General features: G+C 43.9%; 1 protein-coding gene across 2 annotated transcripts in view; it reads right to left on the reverse strand.

Annotated features, from left to right (window-relative positions):
• Window positions 1-16,731, reverse strand: part of FAM20B (FAM20B glycosaminoglycan xylosylkinase) — a 42,053-nt gene extending 25,322 nt beyond the window's left edge. Inside the window, exons 1-2 of one of the 2 annotated variants that reach the window (XM_032463658.1) lie at window positions 16,572-16,731; window positions 3,418-3,927 (exon numbers count right to left, since the gene is read on the reverse strand). In XM_032463658.1, the coding sequence (XP_032319549.1) occupies window positions 3,418-3,794 (377 nt within the window). In that variant the 5' untranslated portion in view covers window positions 3,795-3,927; window positions 16,572-16,731. Of the gene's footprint in view, window positions 1-3,417; window positions 5,866-16,571 lie in introns of those variants that run through there. The other variant, XM_006183019.3, reaches the window with a different exon arrangement.
• Window positions 16,732-22,276: the final 5,545 nt, after the last annotated feature.

The following is a 22,276-nucleotide window of genomic DNA, read 5'->3' on the forward strand; positions in this document are numbered from 1 at the left end:
TGTATTCCTGTATGTTTCATGTACTATAAAAATCTTCCATCTCTGACAGGAGAACACGGACAATCAGGTTCCAGAGGTGCTAAACCCAAGAGCAGCTATTAAAGAAAGGTGCACGTCTCAATTTAGCAGGAATGACTTAGATCCTCCTCTCAACAGAGTGATCCATCTTAAGTCACTGACAGAGCAGCAAAATTCATACAGTAACTGCCAATAAATCACTCCTATCCTTCTGGTGAAGGACATCAGAGTGTGACCAAGGACATTAATTTGCACTTATACTAGGACTAAACAGTCTTGGAGGCCACTGGGGTCAGAAGAGCAATCTGATGGGTGTTTCCAGACTGAGTCAATTTCTACAGGCACTTACTTTCCTCAGCCCGCGATAGTAGCAGGTGTAATCAGCCCAGGTCAGCGTGTGTGGGGAAGGAGAGGGCTGTCACCTGCTGCGGTGGCCCACAGCTTGCGGGGTGGGGAAGGAGCGTCCCTGGAGCTGGGCATGGACCCGGGCTGTTGGGGTGGAGGAGGAGGGGGCCACACTGTCAGGAATAAAGAGCTGAGTAGGGGAAAAAAAAAACAAAACGAAAGACAGCTAGGTGCAGAGAGGAGGACCAGGCTGTGAGGGGCTTGGCCATCAGGCTGTGGAGGCTGGGTTTTGTCGAGTGAGCAATGGGAATCCCTGGATTTTTTAAAGCTGGGGAGCACCGTGATGATACAAGTATTTGAGGGTAAAACCAAAGTGGTTTTCAGGGTGGTCTGGAAGAAGAAAGTAATGGGAAGCTGCACTGGCAGTAAAAAATGTGAGATGAAGCAACAGTGACTAGGGTTAGTTTATGCATTTATCTGCTGCCGCTTCCCCTGGTTACCAGTCTGGCCTCTCCCTGCCTCCACTGACACCTTGTCTGAACACCCCAGTCCCATCCGCCAAGCGCCTGGACTAATACTAATGCTGCACATGTCAGGAACACCTGCCTGCTGTCCCGGCTCACCCTCAGTTCTCCAGTGTACAAACAGTGGGTGTGGGCAGGGTATGCTCTCATTTAAACACAAAATGCCTGCAATTTATCTCTCTTCACACAAATTTCATCTTTCCTTTTCGTTTGCCTTCTTTCCATCATTGCTCTGCTTATGCTGCCGATCTCTCAAGCTACAAACCGTGAGGTCAAGGACCACATTTCAAAACTAAACTAGAAAAATTTTGATGATGGGTGATCCATTTCATCTCACTTACAGGAAGGCAAACAAACTAAAGAGAATCACGCGTGTGTGGCAGAACACCAGCTGCTCACACTCTGACAGATCCAAATGCCAGCTCCATTAGTTACTGCGGGGTGACCCTGTCAAGTTAGTGACTCTCTCTAAGCCTCGGCTTCTTACTCTGGAAATAAGAACTGTAACTGCCTACAGTTGTGATGAAGGTTAAAAGCATTAACAGATACAAAAGTTCTTAGTGTAATGTCTGGCAAATGATGTGCACTCAGTGGAAATTAGATCCCAAGGCCCATATAACCATACTTTCCCACATTGCCGGCCAAGCAGACTTTTCTATTTTCCAAAAGTCTACTGCATTCTAAAACTTTCCTAATTTCCACATCTCCCATTCACTATCCTTCCCAGTTCCAGGCAAACGTAGATCCCTTACGTAGACAGGATCTATGTAATAAGCTCTCTGGCTGCTTATTGCCTACTGATAATTGGGTCATGAAGGGAGCTAACCCAACTACTCTGGTCACAGTTTAGTTCTGCACACCTTCACTCTGTATTTCTTCTCCCACTCCAGCAAGAGACCCAAAGGTATGTGTTATAATTCTCTCAAAAGCTCCACTGAAGAATGAAAAAAAATGTTTAGTACACAGAAAATTTTACACATTGCAAACTTTGAGAAAAATCCACTGGAAACTAACTCCTGGCAAAAGAATATAAATTACCACCATGTTAACCTATTTTAAATACATATACCTACAGAAAACTTAAAAAAAATAATTACACTATAGAATTGCCACATAAAATTATCTCTGCAGATCCTGAGAGAAGTCCAAAGGAATCCACTGTCTGACAACATACGATCTAGTCCTCTCTCTAGTTCAAATCTGGACTCAGGTAAGTAAAACGGCGCAGCTCTCTGCTTAAAACAGATAAAAGAAACAACAAAATATCGTGACATACATATTAGAATGGCCAAAATCCAAAACACCGACAACACCAAATGCTGGTGAGGATGTGGAATAACAAGAGCTCTCACTTGATGCTGAAGGGAATGTAAATTAGTACAGCCATTCTGGAAGACAGTTTGGCAGTTTTTACAAAACTAAACATATTCTTATCATATGATCCAGCAATTGTGCTCCTTGGTATTTACGCAAATAAGCTGAAAACTTACATCTACACAAAAACTTGCACGTGAATGTTTATAGCAGCTTTATTCATAACTGCCAAAACTTGGAAACAACCAAAACGATCTTCAGTGGGTGAATGGACAAACACACTGGGGTGCATCCTTACAATGGAACAGTACTCAGCAATTTTGAACAATGAGCTACTGAGCCACAAAAAGACACGGAGGAAACTTAAATGCATACTGCTAAGTGAGAGAAGCCAATCTGAAAAGGTTGCAAAAGGTATGGTTTCAACTATATGACATTCTGGAAAAGGCAGACTATGGAGACAGTAAAAAGATCAGTGGTTGCCAGGGGTTCAGGGGGAGGGAGGGGAGGAGGAGTAAGTGGAACACAGGGGATGTTTAGGGCAGGGAAGCACAAAGAGTGAACCTTAATGTAAACTACGGACTTTAGTTAATAAATGAACATTGGCTCATCAACTGTAACAAACGTACTACACTAACGGGAGATGTTAATAACAGGGGAGTCTGCGGGGGGGAGGGGGAGATATATAGGAATTCTCTGTATTTTCTCAATTTTTCTGTAAACCTAAACTGCTCAAAAAAAAAAAAAAGTCTATTAGTTAAAACAAAACCAAAACTCAAGAGAAAGAATCACAGCTTTAGTGCCAGAAAGGGCCCATCCAAAACCCACTCCAGCTCTGGGTAACTCCTGCTCTACAGCCCTGATGTGGTTACCCAGTCTTTAATTGCATACTTTTGGTGACAAGTTGCTTATTTCCTAACCAATTTATTTTGTATCTCTAACATCTGGCATATAGAAGATACGTGATAAACTTAGAAGCCAAGGATAGCTCTAACTGTAAGAAGTGCAGTCTAATTTGGAACTAAAACACACTCCTATAAATTCCCCTACTCAAAGAATAATGGGGCATTAGGAGATAGAAAAGACTTCAGAGCTCTGGTCTCCCCGTCTCGCTTTAGTGAAGAGAATACCAAGAGAGCGAGGTGAGCACTCGTATAAATTCCAGGTTACATGAGTCAACCAACCAGCACAGATAACTTCCAAGATGAAGACTTACCGCTTAGGTTTGAAGACAACTTTCTGTCCTCCTTCAAGTATTAGTAAGGCTTTCAGTTGTGTCCCTTTATAACCCACATCAGCTTTAATGATTTTCTTAGTGGCCATGGCATGCATGATTGCCCCCAGCTCTGGTGTCTCTTCAGGGTACACTTCCCGGGGAACCACCCACTGGGCTGCAATCTCCCAGGGAGACTGCAAGGTGTGGTCCAGCTTGGGCACCAGCTCCACCTGCAAGCCAGCCATCATGCGGTGAAAGGCCCTCTGGTCCTCCCGGTTGGCAGCTGATGTATCTAAGTTGTCAATCAGGAAAACTTTGGTGAAGATAAAGATGACAAGGAGAATTGCTAACAGCACGACTCGCTGCTTTAGCTTCATGTTGACCTCTCTTCCTTCTCTCCTGACCCACTCTCTCTCACTTCTCAAGGAGAGCAGGTGGTGATGGTTAGCAAGGAGGTTCCATGATTATACACACTGGTCCATCTCTTCACCGAAGCGCCTCCCACAATTCCTGCAAGCCCAAGTACAAAGCACAATTCAATCAGAAAGTCTGTCCTTCCACCCTTGAATCTCTTGCAAGCCTCAAATATATCACTCACCCTTGTAGCTTTGCTAATCCTATGCTTGAGACGACCCAATAATTTAAAACGAACCTGTTCAAGGAAGGACCTAATAGGTAAGAACCAGGTAAAATGAAAATGCAAAAGCAAATAGCCCTGTTTTAATAGCATGCACAGCCATCTAGGAGTGGTTTGGTACCAATCGCTAGGAACCAAAACAATGAAATAAAGCACAAAAAAGTAAAACATTAAGATATGCATAACTCCTTACCTTTCATTTTTACCTTCCAAAATTCATGAAAGACTTTTGAATATCCAAAACCACCAGTATTTGGCAACTTTCTAGTTCTTATCTTCTCCAAATATAACCTTATGACACATTATGAGACAGACACTCCTAAAAATGCCGAAGAGGGTACAGAGGAGAGCAATAACCCCCTCGAGTCCAAATACCCAGCAATCCTGGATGTGTCATATCTTCTGCTCATGTATTTAAATACAAAAAACACCCAGATACATATCTCTACTTAATCAGTCTTCCACTAATTATTTTTCAAAATTAAAATCCCTGTAAAAGATGGAGAATCAAATCTGGATAAATTAAGTAAAAGAAAAACATTTCCCTATACCATCTGGCTATTAGCAGAACATGACCAGAAAACCAATGAAACCTGGTACTACAGCAACACTACTAAGTCTGGACCATCCAGCACATGACAAAGACGCCAATGTCACAGACAGAAAGACGTGGGGCTGCCGCCGTGGGGCCCACCGCACTCTGGTCAGTTCTCAAGCTAAAAGATTCCAAATACAAGATTTTTGCAAGGGTGTCAAGAACATACAGTTCAGTCTCATTTGCACGCTGACAGGCTGCCTTCCACTCCAAGGGGCCATTGAGACACATGCACTCGCTTGCTCTGCTACCTGCCTGCAGGCAGCACAGCGCGGGGCTGAGACAAAGATGACAAGAAGATAACAGGGTGCTGCTTCTGCTCTCCAATTCATTTAACAACTCAAACCATTAATCCAAGAAATAAAACCAATACAAAAGATAGGGCGAATGATTCAGGCTGAGACACTCCCACCCAGACTGGAGACTGCTCCCCTGGTAACAGCTGGAAACACATCCAGGAACAGGGTACTAGGGCAACGCTGTGTTCTAAGGGCAACAGCTTGCCGAGCGCCTGCTGACACGCAGTTTATTCTTGGTGATTAACCACTCTTCTCATTCATTTTCATGAAGAAGGGAAAGAGAGGGAGTCAAATTCTAATTCTAATTATCTCCAGCCACCTGTTTCGTTGCATCATCATCTCCCAGGGAGTATATAATACTATTAGCTGAAACACAGGCAATTCAAATGCATCCAAAATGTAATTGTGATGGTATCAAGTCTGCTGCGAAACTCAGTAAAACAGTTCCCTGTGATTACTGATAGCAGCCATGCTAGGACAGCAGATTTCAGAGATTTTTGCTAGTTCCAACACGACCTAAACCGTACAACGTCTTTAATTATCTGTTCCACAGTACACATCTCTGGCTGCAGTGGTACAAGGTAACATGGAAGTCTCACTGTGTCAGCAACTGTTTTTACTCAGCACCTCCAGCTGCAACTCCCTATAGCCCCGGTACAATTACAGTTCCGGCACAAAGGAGTCAGTTGAACAGCCTTTTACTTCCTAGAAAACCCTCTTCAAGACTCAAGTCGGTTAACCCATGAACTTCCAATGATGCTGCTCTTTTCATTCAGAATGAAGGAACTCCTCCTTCAGGCATATCAAACATACCCTATCTAAACATGTAGCATCAAGGCTGGAGATAGCAGGGTTTTGGGTTTTTTTTTTTAATCACCAATGCAATAGGAAGTTCGAGCAGCTCCAAAATTCAGACAAAACAAACTGAGTTTGTCTTTTAAATTTTGAACTCTTAGTACCTTTTGATGGGCCTCAGAGGAACACACTCATCAGTTCAGGGCTGCAAACAATTTATCCGCTCAACTAGGACAGAAATTTCTATCACGTGAACATCACTTCACTATTTACCTCCGCAGATTAGGAGCGAGGGCAGATTTAAAGAAGGGGCTGGACAAGTTTTCGTGTTGGTGTTAGTCACCGCTTCCTGGCAGAACAAGAAAGAACACAACGTGCTACTGTTCTCTACCACCGCCTGTCATGCCCACAGCCAGCGGCTTCACTCAGTGCTCAGCACCTTCTCTTGGGTCCCAGAAAGAACTGCCTTCTGCGCCTCCAGGTCCCCCACTCCAGGCTAGGTAACAAGCAAAACCATTTTTCTAGTCACACACCACTTTTGAGTTCTTTAAATTCCTAAGCAGGCCATTAAAGCCCTACCCTGAATGGCTTTAGCCAGTCTGTGTGGCGGGCATCACCCTTATTCTCTTCACTACGCACTCTTCCCCGCTTGCGCCTAACAGAGCAGGAACACGGTCCCCTCCGCGACATTCCCCACTGGAACTCCCGCAAAATTTCTCTTGCTCTTGAAATGCAAATCAAAACTACGATGAGGTATCACCTCACACCAGTCAGAATGGCTGTCATTCAAAAATCCACAAATGACAAATGCTGGAGAGGCTGTGGAGAAAGGGGAACCCTCCTACACTGCTGGTGGGAATGCAGTTTGGTGCAGCCACTGTGGAAAACAGTGTGGAGATTCCTCAAAAGACTAGGAATAGACTTACCATATGACCCAGGAATCCCACTCCTGGGCTTGTATCCAGAAGGAAATCTACTTCAGGATGACACCTGCACCCCAATGTTCATAGCAGCACTATTTACAATAGCCAAAACATGGAAACAGCCTAAATGTCCATCAACAGGTGACTGGATAAAGAAGATGTGGTATATTTATACAGTGGAATACTACTCAGCCATAAAAACCGACAACATAATGCCATTTGCAGCAACATGGATGCTCCTGGAGAATGTCATTCTAAGTGAAATAAGCCAGAAAGAGAAAGAAAAATACCATATGAGATCACTCATATGTGGAATCTAAAAAACAAAAACAAAAACAAACAAACAAACAAACAAAGCACAAATACAGGACAGAAATAGACTCATAGACAGAGAATACAGACTTGTGGTTGCCAGGGGGGCGGAGGGTGGGAAGGGATAGACTGGGATTTCAGAATTGTAGAATAGACTACACTGTATAGCACAGGGAAATATACACAAAATGTTATGATAACTCACAGAGAAAAAAATGTGACAATGAGTGTGTATATGTCCATGTATGACTGAAAAATTGTGCTGAACACTGGAATTTGACACAACATTGTAAAATGATTATAAATCAATAAAAAATGTTAAAAAAAAATTTCTCTTGCTCTTACCTCTACCTCCCATCTTCTCCAGTTTAAAGCCTAATCAAGCTTTCAAGGGCCACATGCAAAGCCATTTCCAGTCCCCTCTCACAGGCTACAGCACTCTCTCCCCTTCACACCAGAACTTAACTACATTCTGCATTGTCCAGTATCTTCTTGTATATAGTTCTTAATTCCTCTCTCAGAATCCTGGCTCCTTAGGGATCTTAGCTATCTTTGCACCTCCTCAGTACCTAGCATAGTAAAGGTAGATGTCTTATTCACTTAAACTGAACAAACTACTACAAGTGAGGCTTTGCAAGTATCTTAGGACTCTGGTGTTAATCTCCTTCAGTGTTCAGTATCAAAGGAGTGTGTATCAACTCGTACCTTAATGTTGGCTACCATGACTTAGCTATCCTTTTTTTTTTGTCGGCCATCTACTGCTCTACCAAGATTCTACTCACTTTAGTCAGTAGTTTCAGAGAATTATGTCTTTTTCTGAGTAAATATTGACAGTTCAGAAAGAGGCTTCCCTTTAGCTGGAAAGCTGCTGTTTCTTCAGCCCACAGGGCAAGCACAAGTATATTTAAGAAATCGACAGTGTAGAGGAATTTCTACAACGGTCTATGAGTATGCAAGACTCATATTCCACAAAAATGTATTAGATGCATGATATGGAACAATTCCATTCTCTAAGGCTGATACACACCTTCTGCTCTTCACAACGATTCTCTTTTCTCCTGTGTGCTTGAGAGGGTAGGAGACCCAAGCCAGTGTTTTCATGCTGTATTACGTTCTTTTCTGAGAAAGCAGCATACTACAAATGCTGCAAACTGGGCTTCTAAGAGGATCCTTCATTTCAGATACCAAGGAAATGAAAGCAAGACCACTGGGAATATCCCAGATTATCCATGAAAACTTCTCTTGCATTCCCAGGAGTCTCCCTGTGCTATTCCACGCCCTCACCTCCTCCGATAAACGCCTCCAACAGTGTAACACCGTCCGGTTATATTATGGCCATTTATTTTAATGTTTCTGTTATGTGGAACAGAGCAGAGAACAAAGGACAAACAGACTCAAGGTAGTAACAACTCAAAAACTGTTAAATGTAAGAAAGACAGGGCAAATGGCAGTCTTCGCGCTAAAAGCTGGTATAAATTCTCTGCCTGGAGTTCCGGAAGGTAGAATTTCATCAGTTTTCATGCTGGACCCTCGTTTCACTCTCGGCTCCATCAGCTAAATGAGGCTTGCTGTGTAAGCTCATTTACTTTCATTCTTCACACACATCATCCTACACGTCTGATAAGTGCTTTATGAGGATAAACTTATGACTATAAATTGTTTTGGGAGAAGAGGTGTAGGTTCCACAGAAAAAAAGTGAGTCTGAAGGAACACATACAGGAAAACACATCGGCGCAGAGGTCTGAGAGTCATCGTGTGATAAAACTCCATGTACGAGGCTGCTGAGGAACGTGGGAACCCCTGGCCCCAGCACTGACTACCTCACCAGGGGCTCCCAAAAGCCGCCAGCGAGGTTCCAAGCCTCGTTAGTAGCAATGCCCCCTTAAATCTCCCTCTGATCAAGTGACAAGTTCACACTACTTCGCCTAAGGTCACGGAAAAGAAATCCCAACCTTTGCTCACAGCAACTAAAAGTGAAGGCTTCAGTAAAGCCCTTTTTGTGTTTCCCAATCAAGTTGTTACCACATAAAGGGAATGGAGCATGCCTTGTATCAGGTACCAGAAGGAAAACATCCAGTATGAACATTTCACACAGAGGGCTATTAGCAAAGGAGGTGGTCGAGGGGTAGGATTTATTATATATTCTGATATATTCTCATATTTATTCACACGATCTCTTTGCCCACCATCCTTACAAGGATACTTTTACAAACTACTTCTTTGGTAATCGTTGGTTTCAAAAAAACTCTAAAGGTTTAGTGAGTATAACAGGTAAGACCTGAATTTAATTAAGAGGTTTTGGTTGACTGTCTACAAAGACAGACAACAACAATTCCTCCCATAGAGAGATGGAATCTATTTTTCCTTCCCCTGAATCTGGGCTGGTTTTGTAACATGCTTTGATCCACAGAATGCTGTAGAAGTGGCTGTGTGCTGGCACCTTAAGAGACCTAGCAGCTTCTTCCATTTGGCACCAAGCTACTACATAAAGTGGTCCAGGCTAGACGACTGAGTAACAGAGACCTGGCTGCCCCAGCTGAGTGTCAGACACAGAAGTGAAGCCATTAAGGGCATTCCAGTTCCATCTGAGGTCCCCGCTAAATACAGCCACCCACGTGACCACAGCCAATATAATGTGTGCAGAAGAACCAATCAGCTGGGCCCAGCAATCTACATAACTATAAGAAATAACAAATCATTTAGTCTTAAACCACTAGATTTGGGCATAATCTGTAAAACCCAACACTCTCATGTCTGTTCTGTCCATATCAACCATTTAGGGGACATTAAATTAACCATTAAGTAAAGATTGGATTAATAAATAACTAGGATCTTTTATAGGTAACACAAGAAATAGAATCTCAAACAGATCATTTACTAAAATCCATTCACACACCTTAAAGCAATCACAGCTAACTTCACACACAAAGTCACACAACTACACATGCCCAGTTTATGAAGCCTAACCTTTACATTTCAGCCAAAGCATAAATAACAGCAGAAATTACAACCCTTGAATAAAAAAAATTTTTTAAGCACACACACTTTTGCCCTGGGGTAAGTCTGATATACTGCCCTTTTGTTTAATTGGTAGTGACATTAGAGCACTATGCTACGTTATTATTAGCTGCCCCTAGAAATAAATGCAGTCTCTCCTGATGGTTAGTGACAATTATTATAAATAAAATAAAGAGCATTCCGAAATCTTTCCACTTAGCATTGTATGTTTCTAGCCAGGAAGTCCAAACATCCAATACCAAATGGTATCTGAATAAATCCCTTTTGTCCCCAGAAAACCAGCCCACGCCTACACTCCCACCACTGCCCACCAGAAGAGCATAATTATTCTTTTTCACCTTTAATTGGGAGTGAGTCTTCAACTAAAACAAAAACTAACACCAAATAATATCACTAATCAGTATCTGTTATACAGTTTTCCTTTCCCTGCTAATTCTCGACTTAAGAAATAGTTTCTAAATACAAACTCTTCTGTAGCAGAGGGGTTAAGAATGTGTACTCTGGATTCAGAAATGCCTGGGCCTGAATGCCTACAAACCTCTCTGGGCCTCAGTTTTCTCATGAAAAATGAAATAAGAACACTATTACCTAACACACAGAACTATCAAAAATGAATAGCATTACCACGTGTATTGTGCTAAAATTGGTGCTTGGACAACCCCTAGTAACTGCTTGTTGGTTACTATTACCATATCTAAACCCAAAGACGGCTTCCTGAGGAGAAAGACTGGCAAGCAAAATAACCCTCTGGTTACGCTGTCTTCTGGATTACAGAGCCAGGGGCTGAACACACATGTTGCACTACCAAGAGTTTAAGCAGTCTTATATCCCTTTCCTAAATGTGAGGAGCAGCTAGGACTGTAAGCAAGCAGGTGTCTTCAGAGTGGGTGCCCTGGGAAGCAGAACACTGGGAGGCTATGTCACTCATCTGACCAAGCTGTCTTCCTTGTCTTCAAAGTTCAGTTCTACCACATGCAACATAAGCGAAACAGATGGGAAGCATGAACTTCTTCTGTTTCACAAAAAAGGCTGAAATAGAATGCCCTTCACGATACTCTCCAGTTTGGAAAACTAGATCTGTGTTTTAAAGATGACAGCATTGCATGTCCTAAAGCTCTTAAGATAAATGCCTCAGAGTCACTTTAAGTTACAGGTATAGAAAACTGAATTCTCATGTACTCCAAATTGGTTTAAGTATTCCTCACTGTTTTCACCTCCACTTAAACATTTATTCACATATGTAAACTTTGAATTACATGAAATCCTCTAACAGTTCCCTGTGAAGGAAGCCATCTAAAATGATCACTAGGCATTAATGAAGCTTTAAGGAAGCATTTCTTCCTGGTTGTGAGAGTAAAAATGAATCAGGCAATAAAAGTATTCCCTCTTTGAAAAAAATTTAATTCCTGCAACCTGTTCCATTTAAGCCCTGATTCAGGGCAACCTTCTAATGCTCTTCCTTGAAAAAGGAAAAGAAACAAGTCTTTAGCTTACTCTGTTATTGAGATTTGTTCTAAAAAACCAGCACAGGCGGTGTTCACTGATCTAGAAACTGTGGAAATGCCCAAGAACTTGGATTCTGTTTCAAATGGGCCAGGAATAATGAACCTTCCTAAGTTCCAGGTATTTCACTGCTCAGTTATCAGTATATAACCACATTTAAGGCTATATTATAGAAAGTAACTACTATATAGTGTAAAAATATGGAATTTCAAGTAATATAGTATTTCCTTCAGATTTTCATGTTTTCCATCTTTACTGTTCAGTTCACTACAGTTCTTAAAGAGGTGTGTAAGCTTTGTTCAACAGTAACACCTCACACTTTTAGCCTCATGTTCTAGGGTATGTACAGCTAACAGGCCACAGTCACTTTAAAAATAGAAGAACCCCACGCAGGTCTGTGCTGAATGATGGCTGAGTGGCTCCAGGTGTGATCTCTTTAGTATAACATGAATATAAATACACACACATGTATTTTTTGGCATGCCTGTCTCCTCTACTATATTGTGAGTTCCTTATGGACAAAGGTATGTTTACTCTTTTTGGGGAGGCAGTAACTAGGTTTATTTCTTTATCTTTAGAGGAGGTACTGGGGATTGAACCCAGGACCTCATGCATGCTAAGCATGCGCTCTACCATTTGAGCTATACCCTCCCCGCTGTTTAATTCTTTCTACTTCCAAGTAAGTTAGCACAGTGCAGGGCACATGAAAGGTCCCTCGATAAATGCTTGTTGAATAGAAGGAGTGAAGAGCAAGAGAGAGACCTTTATAGTTCTAAGAATGTATTCAGCTCTTTGGTTTGATGATGGCCTCTGTTTTTGTTTTTTTTTCCTTACAGACATAGGGAAACTAAGTTCTGTAATCAGTTCAGATATACAGTACAGTAAAGATGCTGAAATATCAAATATGCATACCAATTTATACACTCAATTTTAAATTGCTGCCTTCTGTATACCCTGCTTCCACCTTTCAGGGCAACTGTTATTGCCAAGCTGGTGCCTGGCGTTGGTTGGGAATGGGAATAAAGATGATCTGAAAATGCTAACAGGAAGACTGGAGATGGTCCAGGACACTGCCCAAGAATGATACAAGACAGGGTTGAAACCAGATCTTCAAGTATTATTGGCAATGCTTTCTGAAATGAGAACCAACACTGGTATTTCCACATCATTTTCTTTCTTTTTTTTCCTATAGAAAGAACTACAGGAATATAAACGCACTTATACAGAATTCAACTTCACCAGCCAAAGCAAGGATAAGAAACAAGCAATGAACAAAAAAGGTCTTTGGGCAGCCAAAATAATGGTCACAAAGTTCATCCATGAATAAAGACGAGCCAGGCAAACCCTCACTAAGCCTACTTAGCTCTTTTGCATTCAATTTCATGACGCAGAGTTATCTGGGTTGTTACTACACAGAAGATCAGAAGCTGCAAAAATTTAAAAGAGGGCAGAAGGGACACTAACAACAGCAAAAGTACAGCTTTTCCACCTCTGGAAAGAGAGATGCTGACTACTGAGAGCAAATTCAAGAATTCAAAGCAGAGGGGGCAAACAACCTATATTATGTCAATCACCGCAAAGCCCTGCAGGATTAGTCTATAACCATAACCTGGAGTCAATAAAGGTTAAACTATATTGTTTTAAGAAGCAAACCAAACATATAATACATTGTAAAAAATTTTTCACAAATATATAGCTAAAATAACAATTTTTGCACATAATATCTTATTCCCACACTGCTATATACAGAAAGCAGAAAGTCAGCATTTTAGAGCATGGAATGATCAACTTCACTGCCTCACCTGGTTTTGTTACACATTCATAATTTCGTATTCCCTGATCTTTTATAATATACCCAAATTAACACTTTCCCCGCCACAGGGTGGTTACCTTGCCAGAAAGTACAAACTCCCAGACACACACCAAAGCTCAGTATCTCTTTTCTGCGTCAGCCTTCATTTCTTATCTTGTCCTGGGATGACAGGTGCACCCTCCATAGACTCACCAGGTCGAGAGCTGGGCCCTCCCTTTTCTGCTTGTGGATAAGAAAGGCAAAATCACAAGTGGCGGCTCTGAGTTATACTCTCTCCTAGATGGCTTTAGCAGTGATGTTGACATTATAAGTTGGTCAAAAGCTAGTTTTAGTTGCAAAGTAAGGTCTTCTGTACCCCCAGGTCTGTGCTAGTGAATTCATTAGTCCTTGAGGGTTACAGAGGCAGCTCAAAGAAGGAAAGGAGGGAGAGACATACAGGTGTGGAATGAGGAGCTGCTGGAGAAGCACTTCAGGGAGGGGTAACTCCCCTCTCCTACCAAAAATAAAGGACAAGAAGGTGCACACTCAGGGTCAGTGATACTGGTGTGGCCGTTACCAAGAGCTCCAGTTCCTCTATTAGTGAAAAAATTGTGACTACCAATCCAACTGCTCAGTTAGCCTAACCAGAGAAGGCTGCCGGAGCAAGCCTGTGAAGCTGCACCTGATTGGAGGACCGCAGGCTGCAGGTGGCTAGAACACCACACAATCTCACTCAGATCTCAAGGCAGCTCCAGCAAGTAAAACCCCTTACAGATACCCATCTCAACAGCCTATTTTCTGCAGGACTCTGAAACACACTTTCTTGGCTTTTTTTTCTTTTAAAGAGGAGCTAAACAGTTTATTATCTGCACTAGAGTATTTCCCCCTCCCTCAGACTGCTTTCCATTCATTCATTCAACCACCAAATATTTCCTACAAACCTACTATGCACTATGCACCATTAGGTGCAAAAAGAAGAGCCAATCAATCATCATCACTTATGACAACACACTGTAGTGCCTCACAGTAACTATGTTTCCCTCCCCAAAACCACCTGGCACTCAGTCCCAGAGTGGCCTGACATCAGCTCCATTAGACAATCTCCTTTTTACCGTTTGCAACTGTGGCCACAGAATACAAAAAGCAGACTCCCGCTTCTACTACGCCATTACAGCAATCACCAAGAGACAACCACTGTGGTTGCTATTTTAAAAAGTTATCAATTTAAGAGCTGAAATATCTGGCTTCAGGGTTTACACTATTGAAATGATGGTCACACAAAGTGTAGGAAGCTGAAGTCTTCCCTGCAAGTAAAAGAAACAAACAAAATTTCGTTTAGAAATTAAAAATTCAGAAAAGATAAAAAGCAGAAGCTTTAATGTTATGTGAAAGGGCTGAAGTCTACAAATGGAAGAGAATGGACTAAAAGTCAAGGAATTATCAACTCAACATAAAATAATTTTAAGACATAAAGAGTTAGATGATAAAAACTGCGGTTTGTTCCCAAATTCAAAGTAACCAGGGTACGTGGTTTCCAATTTTCATTCTTTAATCAAATCGTAGTTCCAGAGAAACAAACAGAACAAGTCAATGTCACATTTTTACCAGTCACACTGCAGAGAAGCTTTAAGTTCCAAGATTTCCTGATCATCTTTTACCTCCACTCATTTCTACCACTGCACTATTATTAGTGGGGCTCTGAATCTAAATTGATTTCTTGTGCCTTTTTAAAAAAAAATTGTGTTATTTTTATTATTTTTTGGCAGGGGGGGAGGTGATTACATTTTATTATTTATTTTTTTTTTTAGAGGAGGTACTGGGGATTTTGACAAACACTTCCAAAGGTGGAAGGCCCTCTTGTTGACTGATTCTACTGTATGGTTCTAGGGACCAAAGTACAACATCTTCACAAACTTGAGGTTATTAATTTAACACAAAACATTAATTTAAATCTACCTTAGAGTGGCTCTAAGTCTAGGCAAATAATTTAGCATCTTTAACATGTGTATCTCAGTTTCTCAAAGACATGTCTTGATGATAACAATGCATGTGTTAGTGCTCTAAGGCTTAGCTCAAAGGTCCTGCATAAATTCAAGGAATGTAATCGTAAGCACAGTGAGGTCTCTAACCCAATTTAAAATAATAAACCCCAGTGAAATTTATGCATTCATTTATAACACAAGGAGGCCAGGAATAGTTGGTAAACAGCAATCTTAACTACCACATTACATAGTTATAAAGTTCTACAATTTAAAAGCTAAACGATGCCAAATTCCTATTCCTTCTTTTCAAGGTGAGAAATGAAACCTCCAGAGGGAAACTGGCTGGGTGGGGATGATAACTGATACTCGGCCCTAGGCTCCAGTCGCTGTATTAAGCATCTCTCATTTCCCCCAATTATGAACTCCTCACCCAAATGATGATATGGCTATTTAAAGGGCTAATAATTCCATAATGACCAATCATACCCTGTCCCCCTTCACTTTCCCTTCAACATCCTTCTCCCCCTTCTCATCCTACCCAGAGACTTGCAGGTAACAGAAGCCTGATTAGAATGAAACTCCTTAACCAGATCCTACAATCAAGGACGCTGCTTGACAACTGCTCACGCTTATCATTAATGGCAACGTTTCGGTGCTTTTAATCGCCCGGCCATCGCACCCGGAAATGAAATCTCAAGCGCAACCCACTTTGGAAGACCGTATCATTTCCTTAAGTTGTGCCCGACTGCGAGCAGGGTGTACGACCCCGAGGAGACCGCGGACCCCTACGCACGGTTACCCAGCCTGGGGCCTGGAGGTCACTAGCGCTTCCCGGCCACGAGGTGGGCCCGCGGGCGCGCAACCCCCCTCGGGACGCCGCACCGGGCGCCCGGCGGGACACGAGGGCGCCCTGGGGCTAGTCGTCTCTGGGGACCGCGTCCAGGCGCGAGGCTGGGTCACTAGATGGACCCCAGGAGCCCCCAGTTAAGGCCCGCGCCTGAGGAGGGCCGAGGAGGCGGCGGCCTCAGCCGCGTCCCTTCAGCCGCGACTGCCCGCAGAAGCCCGCTCGCGGCCAGCGAGGAGGGGCGCGCGGCCCCGGCGGGTCTCCGCAGCAGCTGCGGCTCGGGGACCGCTCGGGGCACCGGCGCCCGGCCCCTCAGGGAGGCGCCCCGCCCCCAGGCGGCCCCCGCCCCGCGCGCGCCACGCACCGCGCCCCGCCCGCGGGCCGGCCCGCACTTTCCCGCCCGCCGCGCCGGGGGCGGGGGTCGCGCGCCCTCTCCCTCCCCCACGCCGCTCACCTGCCGGGCCCTAGGCTCGCTCCATGGCCGCCCGCGCGGTGCGGCGCGGCCCCGGCCGCCCCCGCCGCCTCCGGGGAGGGGCAGCCCCACGCCGCGCTCACCGCTCCCAACCGCCGCCACTGCGGCTCCCGCCCACCCCCGGCCCGGCCATTCCCTGGCCACCTCTCCCCGCGCTGAGCCAGCGGTCCCACACCCACCCCCCGCCTCCGCGGCTCGCGACTGTTGGTACCGTCCTAGCGTAACGCCTTCCCCGCGACCAATCCAGGGGCTTCTTCCGCGAGGCCCCACCCCGCCCTCCGGTGGGCGGGCCTACGGGACCTGCTCCGGACCGCCCCCCTTAACCCTGTGCGTCCCGGGCCGGTCCCGCTTAACTCCCTCGACGCCGGCTCACGTCTCTCTCCTGCAACTCCCTGCCGCCCGGCCCCACCCCGGTTACATAAACTGATCTCGCACTTCTCTCTTGTCTTCACCTCTTTCTTTTCTTTCTTTCTTTCTTTCTTTCTTTCTTTCTTTCTTCTTTCTTTCTTTCTTTCTTTCTTTCTTCTTTCTTTCTTTCTTCTTCCTTCCTTCCTTCCTTCCTTCCTTCCTTCCTTCCTTCCTTCCTTCCTTTCTTTCTTTTTCTCTCTTTCTCTCTTTCTCTCTTCTCTCTCTCTTTCTCTCTTTCTCTCTTTTCTTTATTCCCTGTAAGCAGTTAGGCAGCCAGGCAGCGGGACTAGAAGTTGATGTCCCTTAGGTCATGTTCTTTTTGTGAGATGCAATTTCCTTCCCCCTTTTGCTCTTTTAACTTGCCTCGACTTCTGCTTCTGCCCATATAAATGTATCCCCTTTGCCCCAAAGAGGCCAAATTGCTCTTCAGACCAGAGCAAAGCTCCCTGCTACATTTAGTAACATTTAACAAAATTGTGACTAATTTACTGAAATGTTGTTTGCTTAACGTCTCTTGCAATGAACTGCAAGCCTTATGAGGGCATGGCTGGGATGTCTGGATCTCACTATGAATAATTTGAGTGAAAGATTCTCCCTCTCCTTAAGTTGTCTCCTTTCCACTGACTCCATGCAGAGCATTTGCTGTATAATGTATCTGTTCATTTATTTATATTCGTTTATTCATCATGTACTAAGCTTGGACTTAGTCCTTGGACTTAGTACCTGTCCCTGAAGTATTATAATGCACACTGATCCATACAATAAAATACGTGATGGACAGAGATCGAACTGACACTTTTTTCAAGCTCCTTAGTTCATTTAAGCAGCACAGTGTGTTGGAAAGAACTCCTTACCAACTGTGTGATACTGGGTTTGCCACTTAATCACTCAGAATACGTTTCCTTACCTGGAAAATGGGAGTTAACCATCGTACCTCTACCTCACAGGGTTGTTGTGAGGACTAATTTAGGAAACATGTGGGGAAAGTACTTGCAAATTATTGTAGAAGGTTAGTTATTCATGTGTACGTTCTTTGTGCACTTACCATCAGGAGATCCTAGAGAAATAATTGGGCTTGATACCCGCCCTAGACAATCTAGTTAGGAACACAGCCCCTATGCAGAAAACATTTAATCATTGTAAGAAGGAGTACACGGGTCTAAAGCAGGAATTGTATCAGCCTTTTACTGGATGTAGCTGGAAAGGTTTGGGGGTCATTTTCTGATCATGAAACACATAATTCTTGGCAAAATGAGCTGGATGGTAATGAGGGTCTACCTTATTTCTCTACACAGGATCATTGGTCTGCCTGCAGTCAGCTAATCCTCCTGAACCTTGTTCATTACATCAGGAGATCATAAAGCAAAAGGGCCAATCAACATTTCCTCTAGGATACTTTACCCCCAAAAGACTCACCTTTCTTATCTGTAACTCTGATAAAGATAGTAAGGGTGGACTGTCCAACTGCCACTGCTCAGGAGGCTAGTCAGTGCATCCTGCAGCCTCACTCTTCTGTTTTTAGGGACATTCAGCGAGGAAGGGCTCATGGCCTCTCCAGGTAACCCACTCCAGCGCTTAATTTCACATGCATTGAATCCTTTCATCCAGCCCACGTGCTGCAGGACAGACACGCTTTCTTCTCTTCTGTCCTCAGAGAATGAGAGTCATGGGTTCAGGACCTCTGTGTCAAAGGCTTTCATATAGCAAAATTGTTCTGTTGCCCAGTTTTCTCTCCACTAGGCCACACTCTCGAGGCTCTTTGTGCATGTAAGTACAGCCCCAGCACAGTACCTGACACTCCAGGATGCGAGTTTCTGCCCCTTCCTCCTGTAATGGGCCTTATTTCCCAACCACTCAACAGCCAATATATTCTAGGCATTGTGAGGGATGCAGTCATTTCAGAAGGGGACTCTGCCTTCAAAGAATTTACACAGCAAGCACACAGGAAACAGCTGCAAGGAATACGGGGGACTTAAATTATGCAGCACAGACTCTGTGATGGCTGAAAGAATCAAGGTCCAGGAAGACAGCGTGGGCTGATATTGTCAGGGAGCGGGGATTGAGGTGAGCAAAACATGGGTGCGAGAAGAGAGGGACAATATGAACCAAAGTTAGGCAGGGCTATGTGAATTTAAAGACAGACATGATCAGCAAATGATTCATGAGGGGAGAATTGTCTGTTCCTTCCTCCCTCCCATCCCTCGCTTCCTGCCTGCCTCCCTTCCTCCTTCCTATGAATGTCTACCAGGTGTCAGACACTGAGCGTGATCCAGGCCATGCAAAGACAAAGAAGGCCTGGCCCTCATCCTTGGGCAGCTCATAGTCTAGTATTGAGAAACAGAGTGGATGGTCAGCAAAGCTCCGTTGGGAAGGTCTGAGCACTGATGCCAAGTCTTCTGTGATGCTTCTATCACAGCTCATGTGATAGATTGTGGTTCCGAGCATCTTTGCCTCATCTTCCCATTGGCCTCTCTCTTCCCTGTCTCCAAACTGCAAGGCTTTTGAAGACACGGACGGACTTTATTTCATCTTTATTTCCACCAGCAGACCGCCTCACGCAGGGTGGTGTCTCTGCACTGATGTGTTGAAATGCATTAAGTTGACATCAGAGCAGGTATTTGGCTGTCCTCCGGCGGCCAAGGGCAGTGCACTTCCTTCAGGACTCCCACCTCGCCCTATCCCACCTCCACCTGTGAAAATGTCACCAGTCTCTCAAATGCCATTTGTTCAGGAAGCCTTTCCTGGCCTTTCTAACTGTGCATGTTTTCCTGGGCTTCTGAGACTCAGTACTTTGTACCTCTCTTTCCATATGGTTTGTATTGATATCTTTCGGGATATGTCTGGCTCCTTCCCCTGGGTTGTGAACTCTTCAAGGCTGAGGACAGTGTTTAATTCACATCTTTATCTCCTGTAGCACTAACCCTGGATGTGGCCCATGGTAGACAGGCAACACTTGAAAGAGAAGTTTTAGAAGAGGGGGTCCTGCAGACCTGGGGGATCCAGGACACTGGAGGTTTCTTTCTTGGCCCCTTCATCGTTATAAGTGTTTTCCTTCAACTGTTTCAGAATTTCCAAGCCCCTGACAGTTTGTCAAGCCCCAGGATTTCAATAATAGTCCAGCAATCCAAAGGAATAAGGAGAGTACTGTCTCAAGGTGCCTGCATACCAGAATACAGCTCGCACTCACTCCTTCTTTGTAGCGACTACACCCCCAGTGACGGATCCTGCTGAAGCTAATTACGTCAATTCTGTACCAAGAAAGTTGAAGGGAGCTGTAGGAGAGCTCACGCTGGTCCCAGGTGCTCAGGGCCTGGGAGGCGGTGGTGGGAGGCCGAGTGAGGGAAGGAGCACGGGTGTCCCTTGGTTTCCTGCTGGGAGCCTGTGCTCTGCCTCAGAGCCTCCAGGGCAGGTTTGTTCCCTACATGGGGCTCTCTGTGGATGCTGCTTCTGCATTTCTTTCCCAACTAGGCAGACTCTTTTCTCTCATTTTGCCAGTGGCTCTGCCGAGCTACTCCTAGCCCACCCCTTGATTCCAGCATCAGGACTGCCCACTTAACCCTTCCCATGGCACCTCTGTCAATGCCAGCGGGGCCACCCTCTCAGGTCCAGGGACAGCATCTCTTTCTCTCTCTCCTTCTCCGCCCCCCCCCCCAGCTTTTCTGCCAAGAAATTCAGAATGCATATTCTGAAAGTGGTGGAAATCTTTCGGTTCTTTTTTCCACTCTAGTATTTTTTTTAAAGAGCAGCTTTATTGAGCTATAGCTTACACACCATAAAACTCACCTGTTTAAAGTATTCAATTCAATGGTTTTTATTATATTTACGGAGTTGAGCAACCATCACCATAACCTAATTTTAGAATATTCTAATCACCCCCCCAAGCAACATGGGCTATTTTCTCTTTTATTCTAAAAATATGTTTATTAATATAGTTTTTTTAAAAAATCTGCTCATTAAAAGAAAAAAAAGACATTAAAAGGAAAGTAAAATTCCTAGAATTACTAAGAATGCAAAGCAGTTGTAGCTCAAAAAGCGTGTTTCACTTAACTGCCATGTGTGGATGAAATCATTTAATTAGCCAGGCCAAAATGCACACTTTGTTGTGGTGTATGCTTTTGCGTGCATGTCCAGGGCCACGTCTTTGAACATTTTCCAGTTTGTTGTGCCTTTCTCTAATGCCAGTGGGCTCTTCAGTGGGTTTGGCAGAGATAATATTGCAAATTCCAGATTGTTAATCCCCACAAGGCAGGCATTTGATAATGTGCTTAGGATGGGACCACATGCACATGAGTTTTTAATACACAATTTTTTTTTTTTTTTTTTTGCTGTGATGGAAGCTCTTTAATTTGTATTAACTCAATTTAATGCATGAAGTAATTGCATTAATTACTGCATGAGGTAATTGCAGCCATATGGAAGTTCTGGTCTCCTCAAACTCAGCTCCCATCATCCACAGGTAATGTGCTAAGGAGTTTAGCTGGAAACTCTTTGAGCCTCTCTTATGGCTGAGCCAGGGATGTGCTAAAGCTGAAGTCCTTAATCTGGCTGCACAGAAACATTAAAAATATCCCTGTGCCTGCCCCTATCCTCAAAGATTTGAATTTAGGGGGAGATCCTAGCAAGGATATTTTTAAAAAAGCTCCTAGCTTTATTCTAATTTCCAACCCGGGCTGAGAACCACTGTTCTAGTGACTAAGCCAGGATCATGTTAGTAAGTTGAACCATGTGAAATTGCCATCTTTAGCAGGCAAAACCAGTTTAATTTTGGCAGTTTCATACAATTCAGTCTAATACATAGGCAATTGATTTTTATTTTCTTGGGGGAGGTAAGATTGTCTTTCAGAAGGCATTCTACAAAAAAGCAAAAACAAAAACAAAAACAAAAACAAAAACAAAAACCAAGCCAAACAAACAAAAAACCCAACAACAACAACAAAAAACCCCAGTCATTTCTCTCCAAAGCCCTGTCCTGTGAGTGAGGGATACGTGACAGGGACGCCAATGACCTGTTCTGTTGAGATGCTGCCCCTTGAGGGACCAGACCCCCGCATCTCCCCTTCCAGGGGGGCTTAAACATTCAGAAGCCTGAGGCTGCCAGGCAGAGGGAAATGAGCAAAGTAGGCCAAGGGTGAGACAACCAGAGGTTTTGAGGGAACATGACAAAGAGAGAACCTTGGTCTCTCTTTCAAAGGCATTTACATTTAAGAATATATATATTTTAAATACAGGGCAGGCAAATAAAATTCATGGATGGGGGAAATCTGGTGCTGAGGCCTGCA

The sequence above is a fragment of the Camelus ferus genome, chromosome 21 (assembly GCF_009834535.1).
Source record: "Camelus ferus isolate YT-003-E chromosome 21, BCGSAC_Cfer_1.0, whole genome shotgun sequence".
NCBI lineage: Eukaryota > Metazoa > Chordata > Mammalia > Artiodactyla > Camelidae > Camelus > Camelus ferus.